At 29.7% G+C, this 23,335-nt stretch overlaps 2 protein-coding genes across 3 annotated transcripts; one reads left to right on the top strand and one right to left on the bottom strand.

The window, feature by feature from the left end:
- Positions 1-1,125: 1,125 nt before the first annotated feature.
- Positions 1,126-12,024, top strand: LOC114125092 (tyrosine-protein kinase receptor torso-like). Of its 2 annotated transcripts, XM_050199024.1 has the most exons (8): positions 1,126-1,413; positions 5,329-5,363; positions 5,822-5,975; positions 7,506-7,740; positions 8,359-8,619; positions 9,675-10,552; positions 10,980-11,201; positions 11,357-12,024. In XM_050199024.1, the coding sequence occupies exons 1-8, from the start codon at positions 1,222-1,224 to the stop codon at positions 11,816-11,818; spliced, it is 2,439 nt and encodes an 812-aa protein (XP_050054981.1). In that variant the 5' UTR covers positions 1,126-1,221; the 3' UTR covers positions 11,819-12,024. The 2 variants fall into 2 exon arrangements, with proteins under 2 accessions (XP_050054981.1, XP_050054982.1); XM_050199025.1 differs by lacking the exons at positions 1,126-1,413; positions 5,329-5,363; positions 5,822-5,975 and adding an exon at positions 6,729-6,748.
- On the bottom strand, positions 11,821-20,480 carry LOC114125091 (trafficking protein particle complex subunit 8). The gene is made up of 17 exons (XM_050199009.1): positions 20,006-20,480; positions 19,771-19,932; positions 19,580-19,693; positions 19,335-19,500; positions 18,405-18,804; positions 18,244-18,344; positions 17,926-18,180; positions 17,580-17,859; positions 15,811-15,996; positions 15,489-15,753; positions 15,241-15,395; positions 14,993-15,175; positions 13,688-14,119; positions 13,284-13,616; positions 12,922-13,220; positions 12,719-12,811; positions 11,821-12,209 (listed from the first exon to the last, which is right to left on the bottom strand). The coding sequence occupies exons 1-17, from the start codon at positions 20,151-20,153 to the stop codon at positions 11,957-11,959; spliced, it is 3,825 nt and encodes a 1,274-aa protein (XP_050054966.1). The 5' UTR covers positions 20,154-20,480; the 3' UTR covers positions 11,821-11,956.
- Positions 20,481-23,335: the final 2,855 nt, after the last annotated feature.

The raw sequence follows: 23,335 nt of genomic DNA, 5'->3' as shown, positions 1-23,335 counted from the left end.
TTAAATGTCTTATTGATTAAAATATAACTAAAAAAGGCACGCTTAAATATTTTTTTTAAAGAAGACTTGGCTTAGCCCCTTCTGCATCCCCCTCAAAATCAAGCGCTGCATGGTAACCAAGTAAATCTTTGCTCCCACAAGAATCACAAGACATGTTGTAATGTGTTGTACTAATAAATATATACATAAACACTATTTCAAAGTTCTCCAAACTTTTTGTCGACCCATAAATTTAATCTTTATAGGATACGCAACCTCCAGCTAAAATAAAATTAAGAATGCTATATAAATACGGTTAAAATAACCGTAATCGTAACCGCAAGTCACGACCCATCAAAAAAAATTTGCGACAAACATTTGTATAATCTATTATTTTTCAAAATAAATTTAAATACTTATAAACAAATAATTAATAAAGTAAAATTTTGTTGATTAAATAAAAGTTTTAATTTGATTGTTATTTATCGGAAAAAAAATGTTTAAATTCGTTGAGAAAGTGAAATTATTTAAAATCCCATTTTAGTTTGAAGTATTTTTATTTGGTGACTTTAGGAAATGACTGGTTGTTAAAAGATTTTTTCGGGAAATTTTGTCGTTTCCATTAAAGATATTTGATCACGTCTATTTTTTACTAAAAGGGATGTATATTGTTTATAAATATCATTAATAAATACGTCCTAACGTCCCGTTTTGGTTTAGAGACGATCCCGCTTTCGAGGTAAGAGTCCCACTGTCTCCAATGTACACAAAAATATGTTCCGTTTTGAAATAAATGGCGATCTGCATTGCACTGAATCAAAAAAAAAAAAGGGAGGACGTTGTATCTATACATTCTACATATTAAACTTTTATAATATTTCATTTTTTTTTCAAAAAAATATTTATACTATGAAACATAAGTCAAAGAAAAAAAATACATATGTACTTATGATATTGACAATATTTTGAAACAATTGTCTATACTCATCATATACGTCTATATTTAACAAATTATATGAAAACGAAATAAAAATTTATATACGTAATGTAATTGAGTATTCGAGTATACCTTTATATTACATATTATAATTTATAGATCTATAAGAGTTTTTTATTTCCATAATCTAAAAACATTACCCTTATTATGTATCCATTATTTTAAATAAATTCTTGTGTGCATTGTCGTATTTCATTATTGTGTACATTCACATAGGTATTTGAATATCGCTTGATTTGCATAATATGAAAGATCAGAAGCACAGTTTAGGATTTTTATGTCAGATTTTTCCATTCGGTATGTATGCTTTGATGTGTCTATACTTATATTGCGTAGCCGTACCTGCGGCTACCGCAATCCAACATTTTTGGAACGAAGATGAATTTTGTCAAAATCTTAATGCAAAATATGTCAATAATAGCCGTGATGTTAAAACTGTAAGTACCTATGAATTAATTAAAAATGTTACGACCAATGTAATTATAGATAAATAATAACCACATTAAAAAAAAAAAAAATACTTATATATCGTATCACCCAATTTAATATTTTATTATAGGTACTGCAAATACATTATTGAATTTTTTAATTTATTAAAAGCACAAGTTTTGTATGAAACAATTTAAACATCATATTTATAAATATTATTTGATGAACTATAGTATAATTCCAAACTCGTATACGAATTCCATTATATACCTAAATTATTTGTTTAACTATTTTACGTATGAAACATAGAACTTTTGGGGGGTGTTTTTGAAAATCAGTTATTGAAAAGTAGAGCTTTTTTCAAATTCTTTTGTACCCATCGCGTCAATATACAATAGGTATAATTTTATTTTATTTAGAAATCCTGTTTATGTATTTTTATTTTTATTCAAATTTTATTATATTAATTATTTTTATTTGTTAGTATTACATTTTTATTACAAAAACCAAATGTTTCAGGGGGTGTTTGAACACCCAAAACACCCCCCTGTGTACGTCCCTGAAAACCACATTTATGGATATAATCATATTTAATTAAATATAGGAATTGCCAAGTTCAGTTTTTATAACTAAATTTGAAGTAAAACAGTATTGACCGAAAAGGGAATTATAAGTTTTGACGGAAATGAGGACCACCCTTAAATTTAATTCCAATTAAACCGCTTTATTGTAACGTATGCTGTGAATATAATATTTTTCTATATATTTTACGTGAATTATTACACAACATACTTTTTACAAAGAGTGAAACGAACGCAAACGTATATTTTAAGAATATTTTAATAACTGTTCGATATTGTACCTTAATTTTTAGACCAATGTTTACAATGAAAAATTTAAAGGCGAGTGTCGGCACGAGGTTTCCAATTATCATTAACTATCATAATCGGCGTAATAATTGCCGCGACTGATTTAGGTACCTACCTATTTATTATAGTTTTATACCAACCATGAGGCATCTTATTATAATTTATAGTTAGGCATTTGTATAAAATATGTAAAATGTTATTATATGAAATGATAGGATAGTAAATATTTCTTTAAAAATGGATACATGACATCATTACTGGATGATTATTAATAAGCACTACCTATATTGTAACTGTTCGAGCTGGACTTTTAGCTACGTTGTCACTTGTCTGTGGTATCGTAGTGGTGTCGTATGGCTTTTATGGTATTCTGATTGGTCTTATTGGTAACTTCGGTTTTGTTATTTAATTAATATTTACCAGGAAATGTCCAGATTTGGGTGATCTTAACTTTTGGAAGTCGGTAAACGTCATAACTGTAGTGAACTCGGCTTTAGCGTAGGTACATATATAGCGACAACATTAAATATATTATATGGATAGTGTTGAGTTTACGACAATTGGTTGTGATATAAATTAGTCGTAAGTAGGTAGGTACTCAAATATAATATATTATGTGTACTTTAGGTTGATAAGTCGCAAGTCTTTTGGTCGTGATAACATTGTTTAAGAACGGCATATACAAATGTACAATAGGTAATTATTATTTTATACGCATTATACATAATATACATATACCTAAATGTATATTGCGATATCACTACCCGGACATATTTTAACGAATATTTGAAAGGGATACCTTATAAATGTATAGTTATTTTTTCATAATTCATTATGATTTTTAAGAAAAATGACGACAAATTTACCAATTTATATTATTTGTAAAGATTTTTTTTTTTTATAATTTATAACAATTCAAAAACATGCATTGCCCACGTTTTTTATTAATAATTTCTATGATTGATTGTTGCTCATTTTACATAACATTAACACGAATACTTAGATATGTATATTTTAATATTTTTTCTCAGATTTATCAAAAAATATTAGCAAATACTCAATATTGAATGTATCCCACTTAGAATATAATGTATATACTATACACTGTATGTAGTATTCGTATGACATAGTATTAGCAGGCCACACGATTGTACATATTATGTATGGCCTACGCGTAAATATACGTTCACTTATATTATATTTATTTACACGCTATTGTGAATAGGTATTTTATTATTGGAAAAATTGGCATGTTATCAGTTGGCCTCGAACTTCAAAGTATAGAAAACGATATTGCTCCTTGATGTATTTATATACGCCTTAGCTTTTATAACCATGCCTATACCGCATTAGTGTATAGGTACACCTGTTCACTTATTTAAAGACATATGGTTATACATTATCATTTTTTACAAATAGTTTAGTGTATACTTACGAGTTAAATCATATAATACATATGTATTCTGTAGTTTATCGTATAGCTTATATAGTATATGACTATACCTATACTAAAAAGCATAATGTTTGTCAAATTTTCTTTGAATTTGGCTTGTACTAAATTTGAATTTCAAATAAACAAATTTAAAATTTATATTTGTATTGCACAATATATACCTTGTTTACATACGCTTATTGTAATATAGAAAAATTAAAGCAAAAATTTAACTTGACCTTTACAAAGATTAGGTAATACTTACCTAGTGCGTGTACTGTTTATCTATACATCAATAAATCCCTTTTTATACATTTATATCTATTCAATCAATATTTTTAAAAATGCATAATGGATTGAAATATCGAATTCACCGTCACACTTGTCTACACATTGTAGATATGTACATTGTATAATAAGTAGGTAATATCTTTAATCTACAAGTTTACAACATTTTGTATTTGTCTTAAACCGTTTAAACTATAAAATAATAAAATTCACGTTAAAACATTTCAAATCTCCAAAATAATTTTGCTGAGATCCGGTTTTAAAGAAAACTAGGTTTCGAGTAAAATTACTCACTATTTAAGCATTGTAAATTCTTTAGAAAAACAATGTTATAGTGTACAATTATACACATTCAGTGGTGCCGAACACGTATGGTTAGTAGGGTAAAAAAGCCCAGAACTTTTTTAGGTGGTGGATAGATACTATAGATAGGTAAGTGGGTGACTGCGCTTTATATATTATAGATATTTAGATATTATATAATAAAATAATGGCCCTTGCAGTCGATGTTTTAAGAGATCAATAATATATATAGTATACAACTTTAAATAAAAAAAAAAATGATAATATAATTTTTGAGAGAAGATTTCAAGTTTCTGTGGCTACCTATTGACTTTTTAATTACAACAACTTTCCAGTGGGTGGTGAAAAAAGTGGTTTATGTTTTAATGGCCCGAATACATCAAAATTTAAATTATTTTATAATTACTGTTAGCCAAACTTATAGAAAATCTTGTATTGAATTTTCAACTCTAAGCTGCTTGTACAAACATTTTTATGAATTATACCTACAAAATAATTTACAAATATTGATGATTTTGACGAATTTTTGTCAGTATTTACGACTTATACTTTTTGAATAATAAATATTTAAAATCATTTGAGGATAAATCGTTATGGTTACACAATTTCATAAAAATTTAAAATTCAAATGCACTTAAATTTTTTCCTATAATGATATAGGTATTTAAAGTTTTATTTGAAAATTAATATTTTTAAGAAAAAATAACAAATTACTATCAATGCATATAAAAATATCGTAAATTCATAAAAATATAATAGGTATAGGTAGTTAAGGACTTGAGGTCAAGGCTCGCCTCTCTGAAATCATTATAATATAATATTAGTTATTAATACATGATGTATTTTTTTTTATTTAATGAAAATACCTGCAAATAATATGTCTATAGGTATATTATAATTTTAAATTTTAATGGTATAAATGATTATAGTTATCCTATACACTAAAAATTACTAAATTAAAATATATGGCAGCTATAGGATATTTTGAAAATAAAAATATAATTTAAAAGGTAATTTATTTCTTTTTTCAGGCAAATATCACATGCAATGGTACACAGCCAAAAAAGGTATTTATATTAATTAATAAATTTCATTTGATAAAATCTGTGAACTTAATAATTTACTTATTACTTTATAAGCACATATATTTTCATTATTTTAAGTTCAGACAAATAAAGCAGTAAAATTTTTGCAAGCTATCCCATTCCACTACACTCCACTCAGTCCACTCATCAATTCATTATAAATTATTATAAATTAATAAAAAGCTATTCGTTCAATATCCAATGATTACAATAAGCCTAACAAATGCATTTATTTTTTACTTAGGTATTCTGCATCAAACCATGACAAAAAATAGGTTACTATTAAAAAAATTGCATATACATTAAACTTTTTGAAAGGAAAAGTTCATAAAAATTTAATAATTCTTGGAATAAATAATTATTTAAAAAAAAAAAAACACTCAGTCTATAAATAATATTTTATATTACTATAATATATAAAATGTATATTTAAATTTCCAGATGGCGTAAATATGTTAGACAACGTGCGATTTTTGTGTCGTGAATTTGATTCTCTTAATTACATTTGGATCTCGAAGAATAAAGTTGACAATGTCAAAATACTTGTGGAATTAATATCATATGATAAAATGGACATGCATTTAATATTGGAGGTAATTTAAAAATGTTAAATTTATAACAGATACAGCGGGTAAATCGATATAGTTTAGTTGTTCTAATGTCGAAAATCGAAGTTGTTACATATATACCTACCTTATATTTCTTATCCATTATGTACCTACCTACTGAAGTCATGGAAATAATTTAATGATCCATATATTTATTTATAGGTATTAGGTGTGTAGTACTGGTATGCGCTACTATTGAAGCATAGCAAAAAAATCTTCATTTAGATATTTGTGGACAATTTCCAATCAGCAAAATTGTGCATTTTTACTTTTATAGTTTTTTTTAACTTCACATTGGAATGAACAGCCTTATTATATGGTACTCACTATCAACATAATAGTTTCAATAATATTTACAAATTAGAGTTAAAGCCCAAAGGTTGATATTTAATATAAATAATAATTTTATACCTAAGATTATTTTCCTAGAATCTAGACAAAAGTACCTAGACACAGAAAAAAGGATTATATACCTGCTTTCTATATAATAAACTATTTATATGTTTTTAAAATATATTTAAAACAGTAAAGTATATCAATACCAAACATATTATACACAAAATTATGGTAAAAAGCTTATTCACATATCACGTATTATATTTATACTACCTACTTTCTAGATTTTGAACAAGTACCTATACTATACTTACTTTAAAAGTTTCTGTTTCGGTTTGTAGTGGCTGCGTACCGTACTTAATTGCGGGTGAATAGAAACAAAATTTCGAAATAAGTTTCATTGACCAATAACTACAATCTAAGTATAACTATATTTATAAGTTGTTGATGTATAGTAAATTGGTTATGTTATGAAGAATCGAATTTAATTGAAAATTTTTTACTTCCATAATAATCGTCGATAAAAAAAATTGATAAGAGCAAAAATTATTTTACCTCCAAAAAATGTGTATCAACTTTGTTATTATATGGTTCTCATGAACGAAATGTGATAACTCCATTTTTTTTTTCAATTTTCGTCATGGATGTTAAAATTAAGTAACGTAATTATCAATCCTGTTTAACTATAATTGCTTAATTTTTATATTTTTTTTAATTTAAAAATTTTGTTTTCCGGGCGAATAGAAACATGCCAAATGTGTACAAGTCAGATCCCCGCAACAATGCAAAATGTTGTTGTTTATATAATTATGTAATTAAGTAATTTGAACAATTTTTTTTTAAAAAAAATCAAAATTATGTTTCTATTTAGTCACATAAGAGTTGAATAACAAATTCTATGAAAACTAAGCAGTTGTTTTTTTTCATCCACATCTGCGGGTGAATAGAAACATTGTACTTAAAAAAATCTATAAAATTTGATTTTATAGTTGGGTAATTATTGAAATTTCTATCATGTAGTACACGGTGAGACCTAAATTTTGTTGTAATTCACAGCATTACATTATATTATTATTACATATTTTAGATCCAGAGATATAACACTACCTGAAAGGAGTAAACCTGTTTCTATTTACCCACAAATACGGTATACTTAAATTTATGCTATGAATTTACTAGGTGAATAATTCATCGCACATTCGTCTTAACAATCTAAAGCCAAACACCGCATACGCTGCTAGATTCCGGAAGTTGGTCAACGGTACTACGTATCACATAATGGATACGCCGATCGGCAAGACGTTGGACAAAGGACAAATGTTAGGCTTGGTGCACTCGATTAAAATTTCCAATTTTACGATGGAGACCAATAATTCTACACTAAACACATCACTTGCCTGGACGCCATCGGATGGTATATAATATGCACAACATAAATAAATAATATAATATAAACTATATGCGAGTCTAGTACAAAAACTCACGTGTCCTAAATTCCTAATCATAATTAAGTATTTAAATTATTAACATAATAATATGTTATGTCTATGGATTAAGTCGATTAAAAGTAGATTATAATATTAATTATACATAACGATAATACACACTAAATAATATAACAACGAGTATAATATATAATAGTTAATAGTTAGGTATATCTATTTTGTGGTTATATACTAAACTTATATAGTATTATATTACGAGCAATTTCGAATCGATGGTTATATTTATAAATTGTATACATAAAAACCTAAGGTATAATTGATAAATCATAATATAATGTCATTTGAATATTATCTCTTTGATACAATGAAAACTAAAAAGTACCAACTATTATAATAATAAAAATATTATTTTCCGGAAAAACAATTTGTTTTTTACATTCGGACATTCCTACATAATTATTATCAATTCATGAAATAGTTTTTGAAATTCGTATCGTTTCCTTTTCAGTTTTCTTTCGTGTGAAGGTCAAATTTTATTCTTTTATACATATTTGTATATATATACGAGTTCTTTGAAATGATTATAGATATGAACTGTCGCTACAAAATCGTTTACCACGGGGGCCGTGCAAATGAAAGATTGAAAACTCAATATGTAGACGTCAGAGAGTCGAATTCTGTCAAATTAAACGGTTTGATTCTGGAAAGAGATTACACGGTCGCAATACAGTCGTACTACAGAAATAAGTCTTTGATCATCACTAGCGAACCGGTGGAATTCAAATTCACGACGCCGTCATGTCTGGAAATCAACCAAATCATCGAGGACTTAGTGTTGGACTTGTGCCGTAATTAATAAGTTTATACAATTATACAATTATACATTAGACAAACAAGTAACATAAGCGAGTAAAGTAATTACACAAAATAAAATACAGGACGCTTTCTTGTGACACTGTGCTTTTTCACATCTAAAAATATGTTTTACTGTAAAAATAGCATCATAATAATACACTATACTAATCTATATAAATGAGTGATTTTTGTTTAGCAGTTTTTGACATTTAAGTACCTACCTATACCTATTAGGTTACCATACTATATAAAATATGGTTTGTGAAATCAAACTGTATTAATCAGTAATCAGTATAGCGGATGCAAAGCTCAATTTTGGAACAAAATACATTCTGTCCATATTATCATTACACGTATTAAGATTTTCCTCTGTGGCCTGTTATAATCATTGATGCTGTCATCTTTGATCTTTAAACCACCACTATAAATGTGTTTACAATTTTTCTAGATTAGAATAGAAACTAGCCCTACGAGTTGGTCAATTAAAAAAAAAAATTCGGTTCAGGACTCAAAATTCGGATTATCGTAACGTCATGGCACTATCACCCGTATATTAGAGTATAACTAAGGCCCGGATTTAAATGTCCTTCAAACTAAACAATATGTCCTAAGAAATAGCCAAAAATGACTTTCAAAAACGCCTTGTAATTTTTTTTCATACGATTTTACAATTTGGTAATTTAAAATTAAGGTATAATTATTATTTTATTAAAAAAAACAAAAACGTTCCACAGTCAATAATAAAAATAAGATAAAAATTGAATCGAAATAAATCGAATACAATCGACAATTAAAAAACGCGAAATAAAAGTTTTAGCTTTGAAGCACTCGTTACACACATAAAACGAATATTATGTATACGAAAACAATTTTGTCAAAGACAGACCAAAAAAAAGACGCACTTTGCATTGAAATCCGGGCCCTACGATTAGGTACCTGCAATCGCATATAATATGTACAGCAACCTACACATCGATTATGCTGATATTATTATAAGAGACCTTTGGCTTGTACACAGTGCACATTAAATGATGTTTTTATCGCGCAGCCCCGGAGACGCCGTACGACATAAAGCTGTCCGAAGCGCTCGGCGTTTACGAGGGCAAATACGACGTCCAGGTGCACTGGAAGATGCCGAACACGACGGACGGCCGGAAAGCGGACTACTTCGAGGTGAAGCTGGGCGACGAGGCGAAGAACGTGTCGGGAAAGGAGTACGCGACGACGGTCCTGCGGCAGGACGCGGCGGAAGGCAACGCGTCGGCCGCCGCCGCCGCCGTGGCGTACGTGGCGTCGTTCGAAAACGTGTCGCTGAGCGAACGGTACTACGCGAGCGTGCAAGCGTGTTCGCCGGCGGGCTGCAGCGACGCGACGGTCGTGGAGCGGCCACCGAGCCCCGACGAGGACGCGACCGCGGCCGACCAACGCCGATCGCACTACCTGCCGTGGACGGCGGCCGCGCTGCTCGTCCTGTTGGCGCTGTGCGCGGCCGTGGCCGTCGGCCAACTGTTGCAACGTCGCGCGGCCGTCGGTTCGGACGGCGGCAGCAACAAGGGCGGCGTCGCGTCGGCGGAGGGTTACGACATGACCATGCTGAAGGGGCTGGACGACGTGGACGTGTTGCTGGACGACGACGCGGTCACCGTGTCCGACGTGTTCCTGGGACACGGCCACTTCGGCGTGGTCCGGAAGGGCGCCCTGAAGACGGCCGACGGCCGGGTGTGCTCGGTGGCCGTCAAGTCGCTCCGGGACCGGCCCAGCGGCCGGGACCTGGACGAGTTCCTGCGCGAGATACTGCTCATGCAGAAGGTCGGCAAACACCCGAACATCGTGTCCATGATCGGATGTTGTCTGGACGCCAACCGTCGGTGCATGCTGGTCGTCGAGTACTGTCAGCTGGGCGATTTGCAGACTTATCTGAGAAAGGTGAGATTACGCACACATCGCACTGACCTATAACGCACGGCTCGGCGCTGACCTTTCGAGACGATAAGCCACTAAGGCACGTCATCCGTATACATAGTTTTCATTGTCAGGATTTAGGATAGGAAGACGATTGACACAATTGCAGGTACGTGGCATGATGGGGGTTTCTAGAGTGCGTCCTAAGAAAAAAAATCTCATGTTTTGACGTATAGCTCGAGTGCGTCCCAGTTCGTATACGAAGGGCCCGGGGCACCACGAGGAGCCCCAAGCGGTGAACTGGTTTCAGGTTTACACCCCAAAAGTATATGATTATTATTATTTATTTTACCATTTTGGCCTACATACAACGATTTTTTTTTATTATATATAATGTTGGAGCGAATGTACTAAATTTATATTTATGACGTTATGCCTTTCTTGTGCGTAGGTCAGCATCAAATCGTGGTACGCCAACGACTTTTACGTTGGCCGGACGGATCCATCAGAGTTAACCGCCGTGTCGGACAGCAAGAGAGTCGAATTGCTGCAAGACGTGTCAGGTCCGCCGCCGATGGTCTTCAACAACTGTTACTTGTACCATGGTGATGAAAACGTATTCCTCACGGTGGACGACTTGCTGCGTTTCGCCAGCCAAGCAGCCAATGGCATGGTAAGGAATCAGTTTCTATTATTATGTAGGTACCTACAGATATTTATTATTATTTGTGTCGTTTTGATACCTACGACAACGCGATTTGGACAGCACACTTTACTCGTCGACAGACATTAGTATCTAACGGTATAATATTTTGACACGAATTCTAGATGTTTTTGGAAAGTAACCGAGTGGTGCACCGGGACTTGGCAGCCCGGAATGTATTACTCAGCGACCACCGCACGATAAAGATTTGCGATTTTGGCCTTAGCCGGGACGTATACGAACAGAACCTCTACCAGAAGTCGAACCGTGGCGACCCATTACCAGTCAAGTGGATGGCCCTGGAGTCGCTCAAATATCAGCTGTACACCACCCAAAGCGACGTGTGGTCATTCGGCGTGCTTCTCTGGGAAATCATGATGTTGGGAGGGTCTCCATACCCGACGATAAGTTCGTCCAGGATATACGAAGTATTATGTAGTGGATACCGTATGCCTAGACCCACTTTATGCTGTTACAGTTTGTACGAAGTTATACTAGCGTGCTGGCATTCCAACCCTGCCAACCGGCCGAAATTCGGTGCGATCAAAGACGCAATCGACAGTATAAGAGAAAATCAATGCTCATAATGTCATAATCACACATTTATACCAACTTATAATTTTTTTTTAATGATTATATTATAATATATTATATGATTTTTTTATTATAATAACTTTTTTTTAAAATATAACATATAAATTAAGACCTAAGTGAAGTAGTAACAATTAACTTGTTACCTCAGATTTAGGGTCTTTAATAACTAATAAAGATGAAGACGAAACAATTTGGGATAGGAATGCGTGTTGAGCGGGCGGATATGGTCGTGCTAGTATTTCAAGTTTAGATGTCATTTTAAAACAACCTTGAGAAGCAACTGCAGCATATAAGCGAATAGCATGTGTCGCTGATACTGGCAATAAAAACGGCTTTGGGTTATTAACTCCGATCCAACAGAAATGTTCATCATCAATATCTGACCTGAAAACAAAGAAACAATGAATTAGATGATAGATAAATATTTAAAATAAATCCATTCAAATGACAAAAACAACAATATTAAAATTTCAAAACTCAAAATAGGTACCTATATTTTTTACTATATTATCATACCCTAATTACAGCGTATCTTAATAAACATTGATTAATTATTATAAATTATATAATTATTTCTTATTCAAGTTATTGTAAGTATAAATTTCACATTACAATTATACTATCTTTTTGAAGAAACACGTTTTATTATTTAATAAAAGTATTTATAAGAAATTACACATCAATTTTGATATTTGTAAATTATCATTTAAAAGAAAAAAAAATGTCACTACATCACCAATTTTTCAAATTCAAAATCTATAACATATATTTTTGTTTAAATTTTATGATACTAAGGTTATATTAAATTATATTAAAAGTTAAGAGATATTTTTATTTTACTTGAAAAATCGATAAATACCCAAGAAAAAACAATATATATTTTTGTTACTTACTTAGAACAGCTGGCTGTGTTAGCATCAATTTTAACTTCAATTTTATGTTCAACACTGTTCTTAATTATTATGAGTACAGGTACAATACACATTCTAAAATAATATACAAATATAATAACATTTGTATTAATTGTTATAACTTAGAACATTATTATTTATTATTTATTAGTAATTAAAAAAAAAAATTTATTTTAAAATCTTACTTTTTATCAACAAAGGAATGCAAAACAGTACTAGGATGCGAAAAAGAAATATTGAGCAACCGATTCATTGGGGACTCTAACAATCCTGTTAAATCATTAGGTAGAGGTGTCCCATCAAATGGATGTATATTCCGATCAGGTCCAAATATTTTTAATCTCCCTATTGGCTTAGCAATATTTTTCGATGCATCTAAACAACCAACTTCAGGCCATGCAACACTTAAATTTAATTTTGTCAAAGAAACCCTGTGAATGCCACATATAATTCTCAATTGATTTGAATGATCTTTGATTATTACCTGAGAATAGAATAATAGATTTAAAAAAATTGAAACACAATAAAAATAAGAATATCATATTACCTGCCATAAAATGGCTAAAACGAGATCAATACATTTCAACACCTCTGTCTGAACTTTATGTCTATCAAACTTTGGCATTTTGATTTCTTTTGATAATGATTTTGTTATTGAGACAAATTTTTCACACATATCAGTTTGTGGAAATTGTTCATTATCAAAATTAATTTTAGAGATACCACTTTTATTTGTTCGACAAGCTTGTAAGAATAAATGGCATGACTGTTGTTGATCCAAATCTTTTATACTTCCTTGAGGATATACTTTTTTAGATAACGTCCATTCTGGGCTGTACAAGAATACTTGTTTTAATTTTACCTGTTCAACTTCATTTCCCTGAAATTATGATTTGATAAAAACTTAAGTTCAACTGAAAGATAAAAAAAAGTAAAAAAAAAAAAAAATACCTTATATAAATTATGAACAATTGTTTTTAGATTTAGTGTTTCACTGTTTTGATTTGCAAGTAGTGCTGAAGCAGATAATCTAACACAAGGTTTTGCTGTCATAAACCAGCTAGCCCTGCATAATTTATACTCTTGTTTTTTGGTTTCGATTTGAGATTCATAATAAAATAACAAGTCGAGGCTAAATTTTTCTGTGTCTGGACTATTGAAGCAGAATTCTACAGATTTTTTTGAATTTGGAGGGATTTGCAATAATAAACTTCGAATTTTTTTGTTTTTGCAAGAATGATTTGATTCTGAGAAAAATGAATCTTCAATTGAAGTAGACACATAAATTTTATGCAATGGTACTACACCAACATTTTCTAATGTTAATCGTATTATATTCATTTCACCAACTAACGTGTTAATTTGATTTCCAATAAAATCAACCTAAAACCAAAAAAAAAAATAAATATACAACAGGTTTGTTTGGCATTCATGTAGCAAGTGATCTACTGTTATTTTCTAGTGTAATAAGAGATCTACTCTATTATACTAGGTATAATTTGCAAAATTATAATCTAAATTACTCAATTATTCCTTTATACTATTTATGACTCAGTAAATAGAATAATAAGAATTATCAATCTATTTATTATTTTAAACTTTAAAAACAGAAAAACAATTATGTACTTGTTTTGTTTGAATATAAAAGGTTTAAAGTAATGAAACTTTTATGCAAAAAAATAATGTAAAATAATGTATAATCATAGGTATTGCAGGGTTTCAGGTTAGGTGCTTAAAATGTTTCTTACTAAAATGACTAGCAAAATTAAAATTTAATATTATTATAATTAATATGTAATTTATAGTTAATTTAATTATTAAAACCAATAATGAATATGTAATTATCATGATTCATGACTCACTTTTATTTTTTACACAAAAAATTGGAAATTTTAACTAATTTTTTACTTTTTAAATACAATTAGAGTATCATTTTAAATTGGACACAAAATAAAAAAATTAATTTACTAAAAATCTACCATAATTATAACTCATAACTTTACTCATGAACATCTTCCTCATTTTATTAATTATAAATCAACTGTTTTTGGGACACCACTTTTGTACTTATTATTATTATTTTTTTATCATAGTAAAATGCGTATTTTTTACACATTTATAGAAAATTTCTCAATGTGAATAATACGCAAAATAAACACAAATATATATATATATTTTTCTAAGATTTATAGAGCACATGAAGTCCCAAACACTGATTATAACTAATTGATAATAAACAGTTTATTTATAATCTACCTTCATTAAAGAAGTTTGAGGTTGAACATTGAACTGTATAGGACTCAACATCTCAAAACGTTGCCAACCATTTATTACTCTCTTGACTATGTCATCAGTCATAATTGATGGAATCAATAAGCTAAATTGAACACCAGTTATAATTAGAGTCCCAGTACTTTTAGTTTTCAGTCCAAGAATAACCTGATAATACATAAGAAAATGTTTAAGAATATAATTTAACACATTTTATTTTTATTGTAAGCTACTTGTGTTGTACTGGAAGGTGCTAAAAGTAGTTCATCTAGCACTTGAGGTTCTACCAAATGTAACTCTTTATCAAAAGAATATGTTAATGATAAGTTTTCAATGCATAAGGATATGTTTAATGGATTTGATAATGTCATTTGTACTTGCACTAATTCTGTTAATACAAATATACATTGTACATTATAATATAAATATAAACCATGTTAGATTACTATTTTCAACTCAATAAAAAAATAAAAAATCTCACCATCCACATACAATAACTGTCTTATTGTATCATTGCTACCATAGAAAGCCAAGGTTGGCTTAAATATTAATGGTGGAATTCCACGAGCTTCTGTAATTAAATCTTCTTCCATTTTATGCCACCTAGTGTCCAATAAGTCTTCATCAAAACTAAGTTCTTTAGTTATTATACTGTCTGCATTCAACAATATTTTGATTTTTTTCTGATCTATGAGAGGTAGGGCTAAATCGATGACCGACGAATCATTTTTCTCTGCTGCATATTCCTATAAATGATAATCCATCTGAGATAATGTAAATGTGTAAAATACAAATTATTATACCAATTTAATGTTCAAATAATCTCTAAGTATAGTGGACTGCTGTTCTGGTGGTTGACTTGAAGCTCTTGCCAACAATTTGGAATATGCTTCAGAAGCTTGTTTCATATGTTTTAAAAATGTGGCTTGTCTACCGATAGCTGTCTGTATATGGTCTTCTGCTAATATCCAATGTGTATCTTCAAAAACCTAAAAAATGTATAGCAATAATTAACACTCCATAGAAAAAATAAAAACTTTAAGAAAAAAAAAATTATATATTAGATTTTAAGCTGGTAATGAATTAACTGGTATGAATAACTTCAAGGGTGGTTATTAATAACAAATTAAATCTAATAGGTACTTTGAAGAGTCAAAAGTCCACATACTTTTCTTTACATGTTCACTGTGTATGATCCTAGATGGAATTATTTAACATTGTTTGCATATTCTAAATGATACCAATTAGCATCATGTACTTGTTATTACATATTTGCATTATAATTTGCTAATTAATACAAAGAAATGAAACTATTAATTTTTGTTAGCGTATCATACAAGTATTTATTTCATAAATATGTGCAAGTCATACATTAATATTTAATTTTTTAATTATTAAGAGTTATTTTTTAAACCCCATTTATTTTTCAGAGTCTTGAGCATGCTTGTTGTGACACAAGTAAACTTTAATGTAATTCTTAACTAACATGAGAATAATTGGGAAAAACTAAAAAAAGAAATATTTATGGAGCAGCAATATTTTATTTAGTTATAATTCAAAAAATGTTATAATGTAAGAATTACATAATATGTTATTATTTTTTATGTACAATGACGTTAGAATATTTAGACCAATTTTCATTTATTTATACCATGAACCAATTTACACTACTCTCTGTACATCTGTTTTAATTTTTAAATAATTTATGCAATATTTTTTGATTAAAATCATTTCACCCTACTATAATAGTTATAAAGATAAATAGAGCCTGGCACCACATCTTTGCTCAGAACTGTTTTTGTATCCAATGATTAATAATTAGGTAATAATGATTAAACCATACGCGCAGCAAATAGTGTTTGAGATTTGGAGGGGCTGAAGCTCAGGTTTATCCATAGATAATAAAGATATGGATAGTACATATCGGTATTATCAGGGGTATTTAAGGGGTCCAGTTGAGGCCAAACAAGTATACCTATATAGAGTATCAATTATCATTATAAAAACGCCTCAATTGCCTTCCCCTCCAGGCACGCGGCCTCAAATATATTTAACATAGGCATGGCCTATCCATATCTTTATTATCTATGGGTTTATCTTGGACACTTTATCAACACAAAATATGTAAAACATCGGTGTATGTATGATATTAGTTTTTTTGGGAGGGTTAAATTAAGCCACCCTACTATTTGCGCCTATGGATTAATCATTGAATTCAAATTTAATACATCTATTACAATATCTTATAAGAATATCATGTTAGGGCGGTTAAGTTTCTCATTCTCATAGTCAGATTGTAAGATCTTAATAAAAATCAATGCCATTTTTATGATAAAAGATTTGGATTTAAAAAATATTATTAAATAATGAAACCCCGTGCATCCAAGTATTCAAATCAATATTAAGAATGGTTTGTATTATTTTATCTAAGTAATTTGGTCTTAACTTTTATTAATGGATACTTAGATAAATTGGTTTTATAAAGAATTAAGAACCTTTCTCCTTGAAAAAAAAATATTTACCTAAACTCGAATTGTAAAATAGTTCTATTAATTTATAAAAATAAATCTACCTGATAAGCTTGTTGGTAACAGCTTAGTGACTGTTTTCTTTGTGCTGCTTTTGAATATCGATGTCCAGCTAAAACCATATGAAAAGCATACTTTCTCAACATTGGGGGTTTTTGTGACTTCAAGAAAGCATATGCTGCCTGTTCTAAAAGTAGAGCACTACGTAAATCTGAGTCTTCATTTGTCATCTGAATAAACATTTTAGCAGCCTCTCCATACATTTCCCGTCTGACAAGTAATTCACAAAATAATATTGTAGCTCTTGTTGCAAATTGAGGAACCCTGTAGAGTATAAATGAACAGTTAAGTATCAAAAATACAAAAACAAAACTTTATTATACTTAAGACCTGCAAGTGTTCAAATATGTTAATACACTCTCATTGGCATATTCTATGGCTTTTCGATTGTCACATACACTAGGACACATCAGTGCACAAATAGCAGCCATTTCAATAGCACCACTATACAACATCCAAGCGTTGTCAGCACTAAAGTCTCTTTTGGCAGTTTGGTATAATGGAAAAGCGAGAGACCAAGCACCCAAAATCATATATAAATCTGCTAAACGCCGAGTTTGAAGTTCAGGTGAATCATTAGTGTAGCTAAATAAATAGTATCATATTAAAATATTATTATGATAATGTATGTTGAGTTGTTTTACTGACATAACTGTAGCTGGTACAGCTGCTGCAGTAGGTTTATTTGTGCTAAACCATCTTTTGGTAGCACTCAAAAGTGATCGACTAACACCTTTTTTATTTGTAACCTATAAAAATAAATATAAATATAGTAATTATCATATTAGGTCAAAAATATTTTTGTATACCGATTCATTTAAAGATTGTATTTGAGATTCAATATAAGGTATTAGTGATCTTGAAACAAAATGTTTAGTCAAATCTCGTATATTGTTATGATCATTTTCATCTAAATAAGCACCATATATTTTTTGAGTAGGAGTTTTTGATTCATCATTCAAACTTTTGTTATATTCTTGTGGACTTAAAGGATGTATTAAAGAACTATCATCAGAATTCAAATTGTTTTCAAATTCTCCACTCTGATCTTGAGAGTCTATACTATCATTTAAATTAAATGAATTATTCAAGTAATCCCATATTCCTTCGGTTAACTCAGTTTTAGGATATTTACACGAATTTAATCTAAGGAGATGGCAACTACTGTGGCCATATGCTGACTGTAATGATTCAATAATTTTATTAGCTCTGAAATAAAAAAGATAAATATTAATCTTATTTCAAAAGTGTCAATAAAATACATATAATTAAATATTTCCTTAAAGTTACTAATATTATCAGAGTTCAAAATTTATATAGCTCTAAAAAATATTTGAAAAATGCATATAAGTATGCAAATCAAAACTTAGTAATTGATTTCACCACTTTACAAAATAAATTTATCTTAGAATATTTACAAAAAAAATGTGTAAAAACAAGAAATTTCAAACTATCATTATTTTATAATATACTCAATAATATAATCTACTGATTAGACACAAGTATGAGTAACCACCTATTTTCAACAATGGAATTTTTTTTTCGATAGCTATATAAAATTAATTAATACACTGTGCATATATTTGTAAGTAATATATTACAAAATAAATGTATACACAAATTTAATTTTTAGTTTAGACTTGCAAAATAAAAATATTAAATTATTTATTTTTAAAAAACCTCCCTTCTCGTATATTTGTTTCTGTATCTGTGTTTGATTGAGATGTATAATAACTTACATGGTCAAATCAGGATTGAGACTTTCGTGCAAAACAACATAATATCTTAATATAGTGGTATGAAACCATTTTGGTGATTGATTTTGATTTGGTAAAATTGATTGTTGAACTTTCTGTGTTAATATTGATACTTGTTCTTCATCAGAAGAGCTTATTACTATAACACCTAAATGTTATTAGTTAAGAAATTATTTAATTAAAAATATATTGAATTAAACATTATAATTAAATTCTGTAAAGGATACACCCTAAAAAATGTTTAGTATATTCATGGTCTGAGACATTTTGAATTTGTAAAAATGTCTTTCTCCATTTCGTAAACCACGGCGTATTTTCAGGAATTGTAATTTCCCGTCCACCTGTTAAATACATTTTTTAATATGTAATAGATTACAGATATTTAAATTACAATAATACTTAATATATCAGTTGTTACCAATTTTAACAGCAATGTTATTTGGTTCAGTTGTTATATTAACAGAATCATGTAAGCGACTTCTTTCTTTGGTGACCGACAAGGGTTGACTGTTCATATTGGAAAACATGATTCGAAGATTTGGGACATTTATTGTACTACCATTGGTGTCTTTGAAATTAACTATAAGCACAGTATTTAAATTAGGTATATATCGTAGTGAAACAGTGTATAGGTATTTCCTGGGTTATCTTACCGTCTGTCAGCCGAGCAAATGGATTGAGCAGATCACAGAAGCTCAGATTGTTTTTACGACACATTTCTTGAGCCTTGTCCGAACACAAGACTGCTACGTGTGGACAAAATATGCCACGAATGAAATCGTCGTCGTCGTCGCAAGCCATTTTTTATTGGGTTAGCCGACGTTAATCAAAAGTTTAGACACACTAAGTGGGTCTGCATAAGAAATGATAGAATTGTGCCGGTCAATGATGTCGCCGCCAGCCGGACTTTACAGTTCAACTTCAAACTCACAATTCAGTCGATTACACTACTCAAGTCTCAAGAGTCGAGGATTTCGACTGCATCGGTGGTTCGGAAAGCCAGATCAGTTAACACAATTCCATATCAGAGATCCAAATACAAAATAATCCGGTGACGGCTATAATGGATAAGGATAACATTATTATGCAGTATTCACTATATAGGTGTATAGAAGCCACTGACATTATTCAATATTATTGTGATATGGATCAGCAGTGTGACGTCATATGCGGTATATCCTAATCACAGTAATTCTGAATAGGTACCATAGTAGAAGTCTTAAAACATATGATTGAAAAACAATCGTATAATATTATCTACAACCGTGGTTCCAATCAATAGAAACCACACTTTATCATTTTTTATTATTAATCATTAATGTATTCATCATTCATCTTTTTGATCATTAACTTAAAATGTCTACACCTTAGAACATATACTATAGTCTATATACTGAGATATCTCAGTGAGTCTATAGTATATAATCTAATATACTGTAGTATACATAGGCGCCGCAAGAGGGGTGCACTTGCACCCTCCTGGCTTTTCAAAAAAATAAAAAAATTGAATGATATTATATAATATAATATTTATAATATCAAATAATAATAATATAAATTATTATTATTATATCATATAATATATAATAATTACTAATATAATATTATTTAATGTATATTAGAATTAGAAATCACCGTATACTATGCACAAATGCACCTCCCTGATAAAATTACTGGCGGTGCCTATGGTAGTTATGATCTAAGGTCTACACACTGTACGGTGCACTACACATGATAAATCTAATGAACTCTATGATAAAATAATATAGTGTTAAATGAATAAAACAATCTTGTCATCGTTTCTGGAGTCCTCCATTCTGTATTGGTAGTTGCCACTTGCCAGACGCCAGTTACCACCAAAGGAAAATATTTCATCTGTACATTTTAAAAGTGGATTCAATCCTGTTTACGTTTTAGCCAAAAATCAAAATTATCTACTTTATACGAATTGGAACGACTACCCCAGTCATTAGTTAAACTTCTGAAAACATAATTTTATTTTATTAAAAGCTTACTTGAAAACGACTTTTATACTATTTTTGTAATAGAACTCTCGAACCTTTTGAAATTGGATTTTTTAATATTAATAAGAATTTTTAAATATTTGTATTATAAAATATATTAGTAGCGTAAAAAAGTCGTTTATAAATAAATTCTTTAGCGAATTTAGATATTTTTTCATACATTATATTGAATACCTACCTAATTAAAATACTAGGTTGTAATTAATGCACAGGCGCGTAATGAATTCATTTTTCCTATACAGCGGAATACGGAAAACTAGGTATAATAAGGGCCTTTGAGGCCACTTACAACTTACTAGTAGAAATGAGGGGTCACATACTCACATATCATCAGACATAACCTACGTATAACATCAGCCAAGTTATCTATATCTATATCTATTTCTCACACTAAAATAAAACTATTAAATTAATATTGTTTTTTGCAATTCAAAAACACTGTTTACTCGTAAAAACAGTTAACTGTAAGTGATTTTCTGTTCAAGTGCCTAAATAATAAACTGGTGATAATATGTTTCGATATGATTGTCGATTGAATGAACTAATTAATATGAAGGAAAAAATTTCGTTATTTTTATTTTTTATTATTTAATCGTTATTCTAAGAAAATAAATTCGATATTGGCATGAATGACATGTTTATAAGTTTGTAAGTAAATAATATCAGCTGGCAGCTGCATAGGTACCGCATGGCGAATACGCCTCTGTTTGTGACAGATGATTGTAGGATATTATCACTGGATATTGTTTATAAATATTAAATACAACGAGCCAATGGCACAAACGTCAAATATTTGAAATATTGCGCATATAAATATCTAGCCAATAAGTCACGAGTGTCTTTAATATTCTATTATTTATGAATTTATGATCAATGGGCAAAGGCAAATACTAAATAAATAGATGATATTTATGATGGTATTACTATGAGTAATAGTTACTAATAAATTATTATACATTACAAATTTTAAAAAATCATACCTTAATGGTTATAGGTAACCTATATCTATATGAAACACGACCAAAAGTACGTAATAACTAATAACTAATAATAATAATTATAAAATTTTAAATTCTAGTTACAGTGTTATACATTTTCAACTCATGTCTCATTGTTACAATATATACCTAGTTGGTATAACTACTAACTTTTACATTGACTTTTCTGTATGCTGTATTAATTTCAATATCCTGTTTTAATATTATTTTATTTATATACATACTGACATACCTTAATATTACGTATAGGTATACATTAAAATGTACCTATAGTATGTCTGTATGGTCTGTACATAGCCACATAGGTAATATGATCAAAGCTAGTACACCAAAAATTATATTATCACTTATCAGTAACTTACTAACGAAATTCGTTATTTGTCCTTTTTATACTTTTTTCTTTTCAAATATTCAATTAAAATAATTAAAAAAAAAAAATTTCAGTGAAGTCATTTTATAATTCATAAATATCAGGGCATCAGGCAATATATTAGTGAAAAATTATTTTATTTAAGGTGGAAACCTTTAAAATAAAATATAATTTTTAAACTGTTACAGTTCTATTAATACTAAATTATGAATATATAAAATACTCTTAAAACCATTACAGATGACGTATGGGAATTTCAATCTGGACTAAAATTTAAATAATTAATAAATACAACAAATATTTCATTAGTGAATAGGGAATATTTGCCCCTGGCTCCTTCATAGAATTTCTTCAATATGTTTTTAATCTTTTTATACAAGCTAATGCAGTGATATAAGCTAAAACAAAGGTCAAGGGGAAGATATATCTCCCTCATCCCCCCTCTAAAATACATCACTGAAGTACTTCTGCACTCCCTGCAGGAAATCTGGAAATCCTCACTGCAGGCTAAAACGGAGGCAGTGTAGAGATCTTTCATAATTAATTTAATTAACCCAAGTCTCAAAGCTAAATGTCACTAATAAGTAGATA

Source organism: Aphis gossypii, chromosome 2 (assembly GCF_020184175.1).
Source record: "Aphis gossypii isolate Hap1 chromosome 2, ASM2018417v2, whole genome shotgun sequence".
Lineage (NCBI taxonomy): Eukaryota > Metazoa > Arthropoda > Insecta > Hemiptera > Aphididae > Aphis > Aphis gossypii.
Note: the sequence above shows the minus strand (reverse complement) of the source record. Positions and strands in the feature narration are given on the sequence as shown.

What these genes read in the sequence shown, in the direction of transcription:
- LOC114125091 (XM_050199009.1), bottom strand. Translation starts at nt 20,153, where the DNA reads ATGGCTTGCGACGACGACGACGATTTCATTCGTGGCATATTTTGTCCA. An exon ending in TACAATCTTTAAATGAATCG is followed by an intron (nt 18,345 to 18,404) that starts GTATACAAAAAT and finishes TTATTTTTATAG; the next exon opens with GTTACAAATAAAAAAGGTGT. An exon ending in ACAGTTATTGTATGTGGATG is followed by an intron (nt 15,396 to 15,488) that starts GTGAGATTTTTT and finishes TTGTATTAACAG; the next exon opens with AATTAGTGCAAGTACAAATG.
- LOC114125092 (XM_050199024.1), top strand. Translation starts at nt 1,222, where the DNA reads ATGAAAGATCAGAAGCACAGTTTAGGATTTTTATGTCAGATTTTTCCA. An exon ending in TGCCTGGACGCCATCGGATG is followed by an intron (nt 7,741 to 8,358) that starts GTATATAATATG and finishes AAATGATTATAG; the next exon opens with ATATGAACTGTCGCTACAAA. An exon ending in TGCAGACTTATCTGAGAAAG is followed by an intron (nt 10,553 to 10,979) that starts GTGAGATTACGC and finishes TCTTGTGCGTAG; the next exon opens with GTCAGCATCAAATCGTGGTA.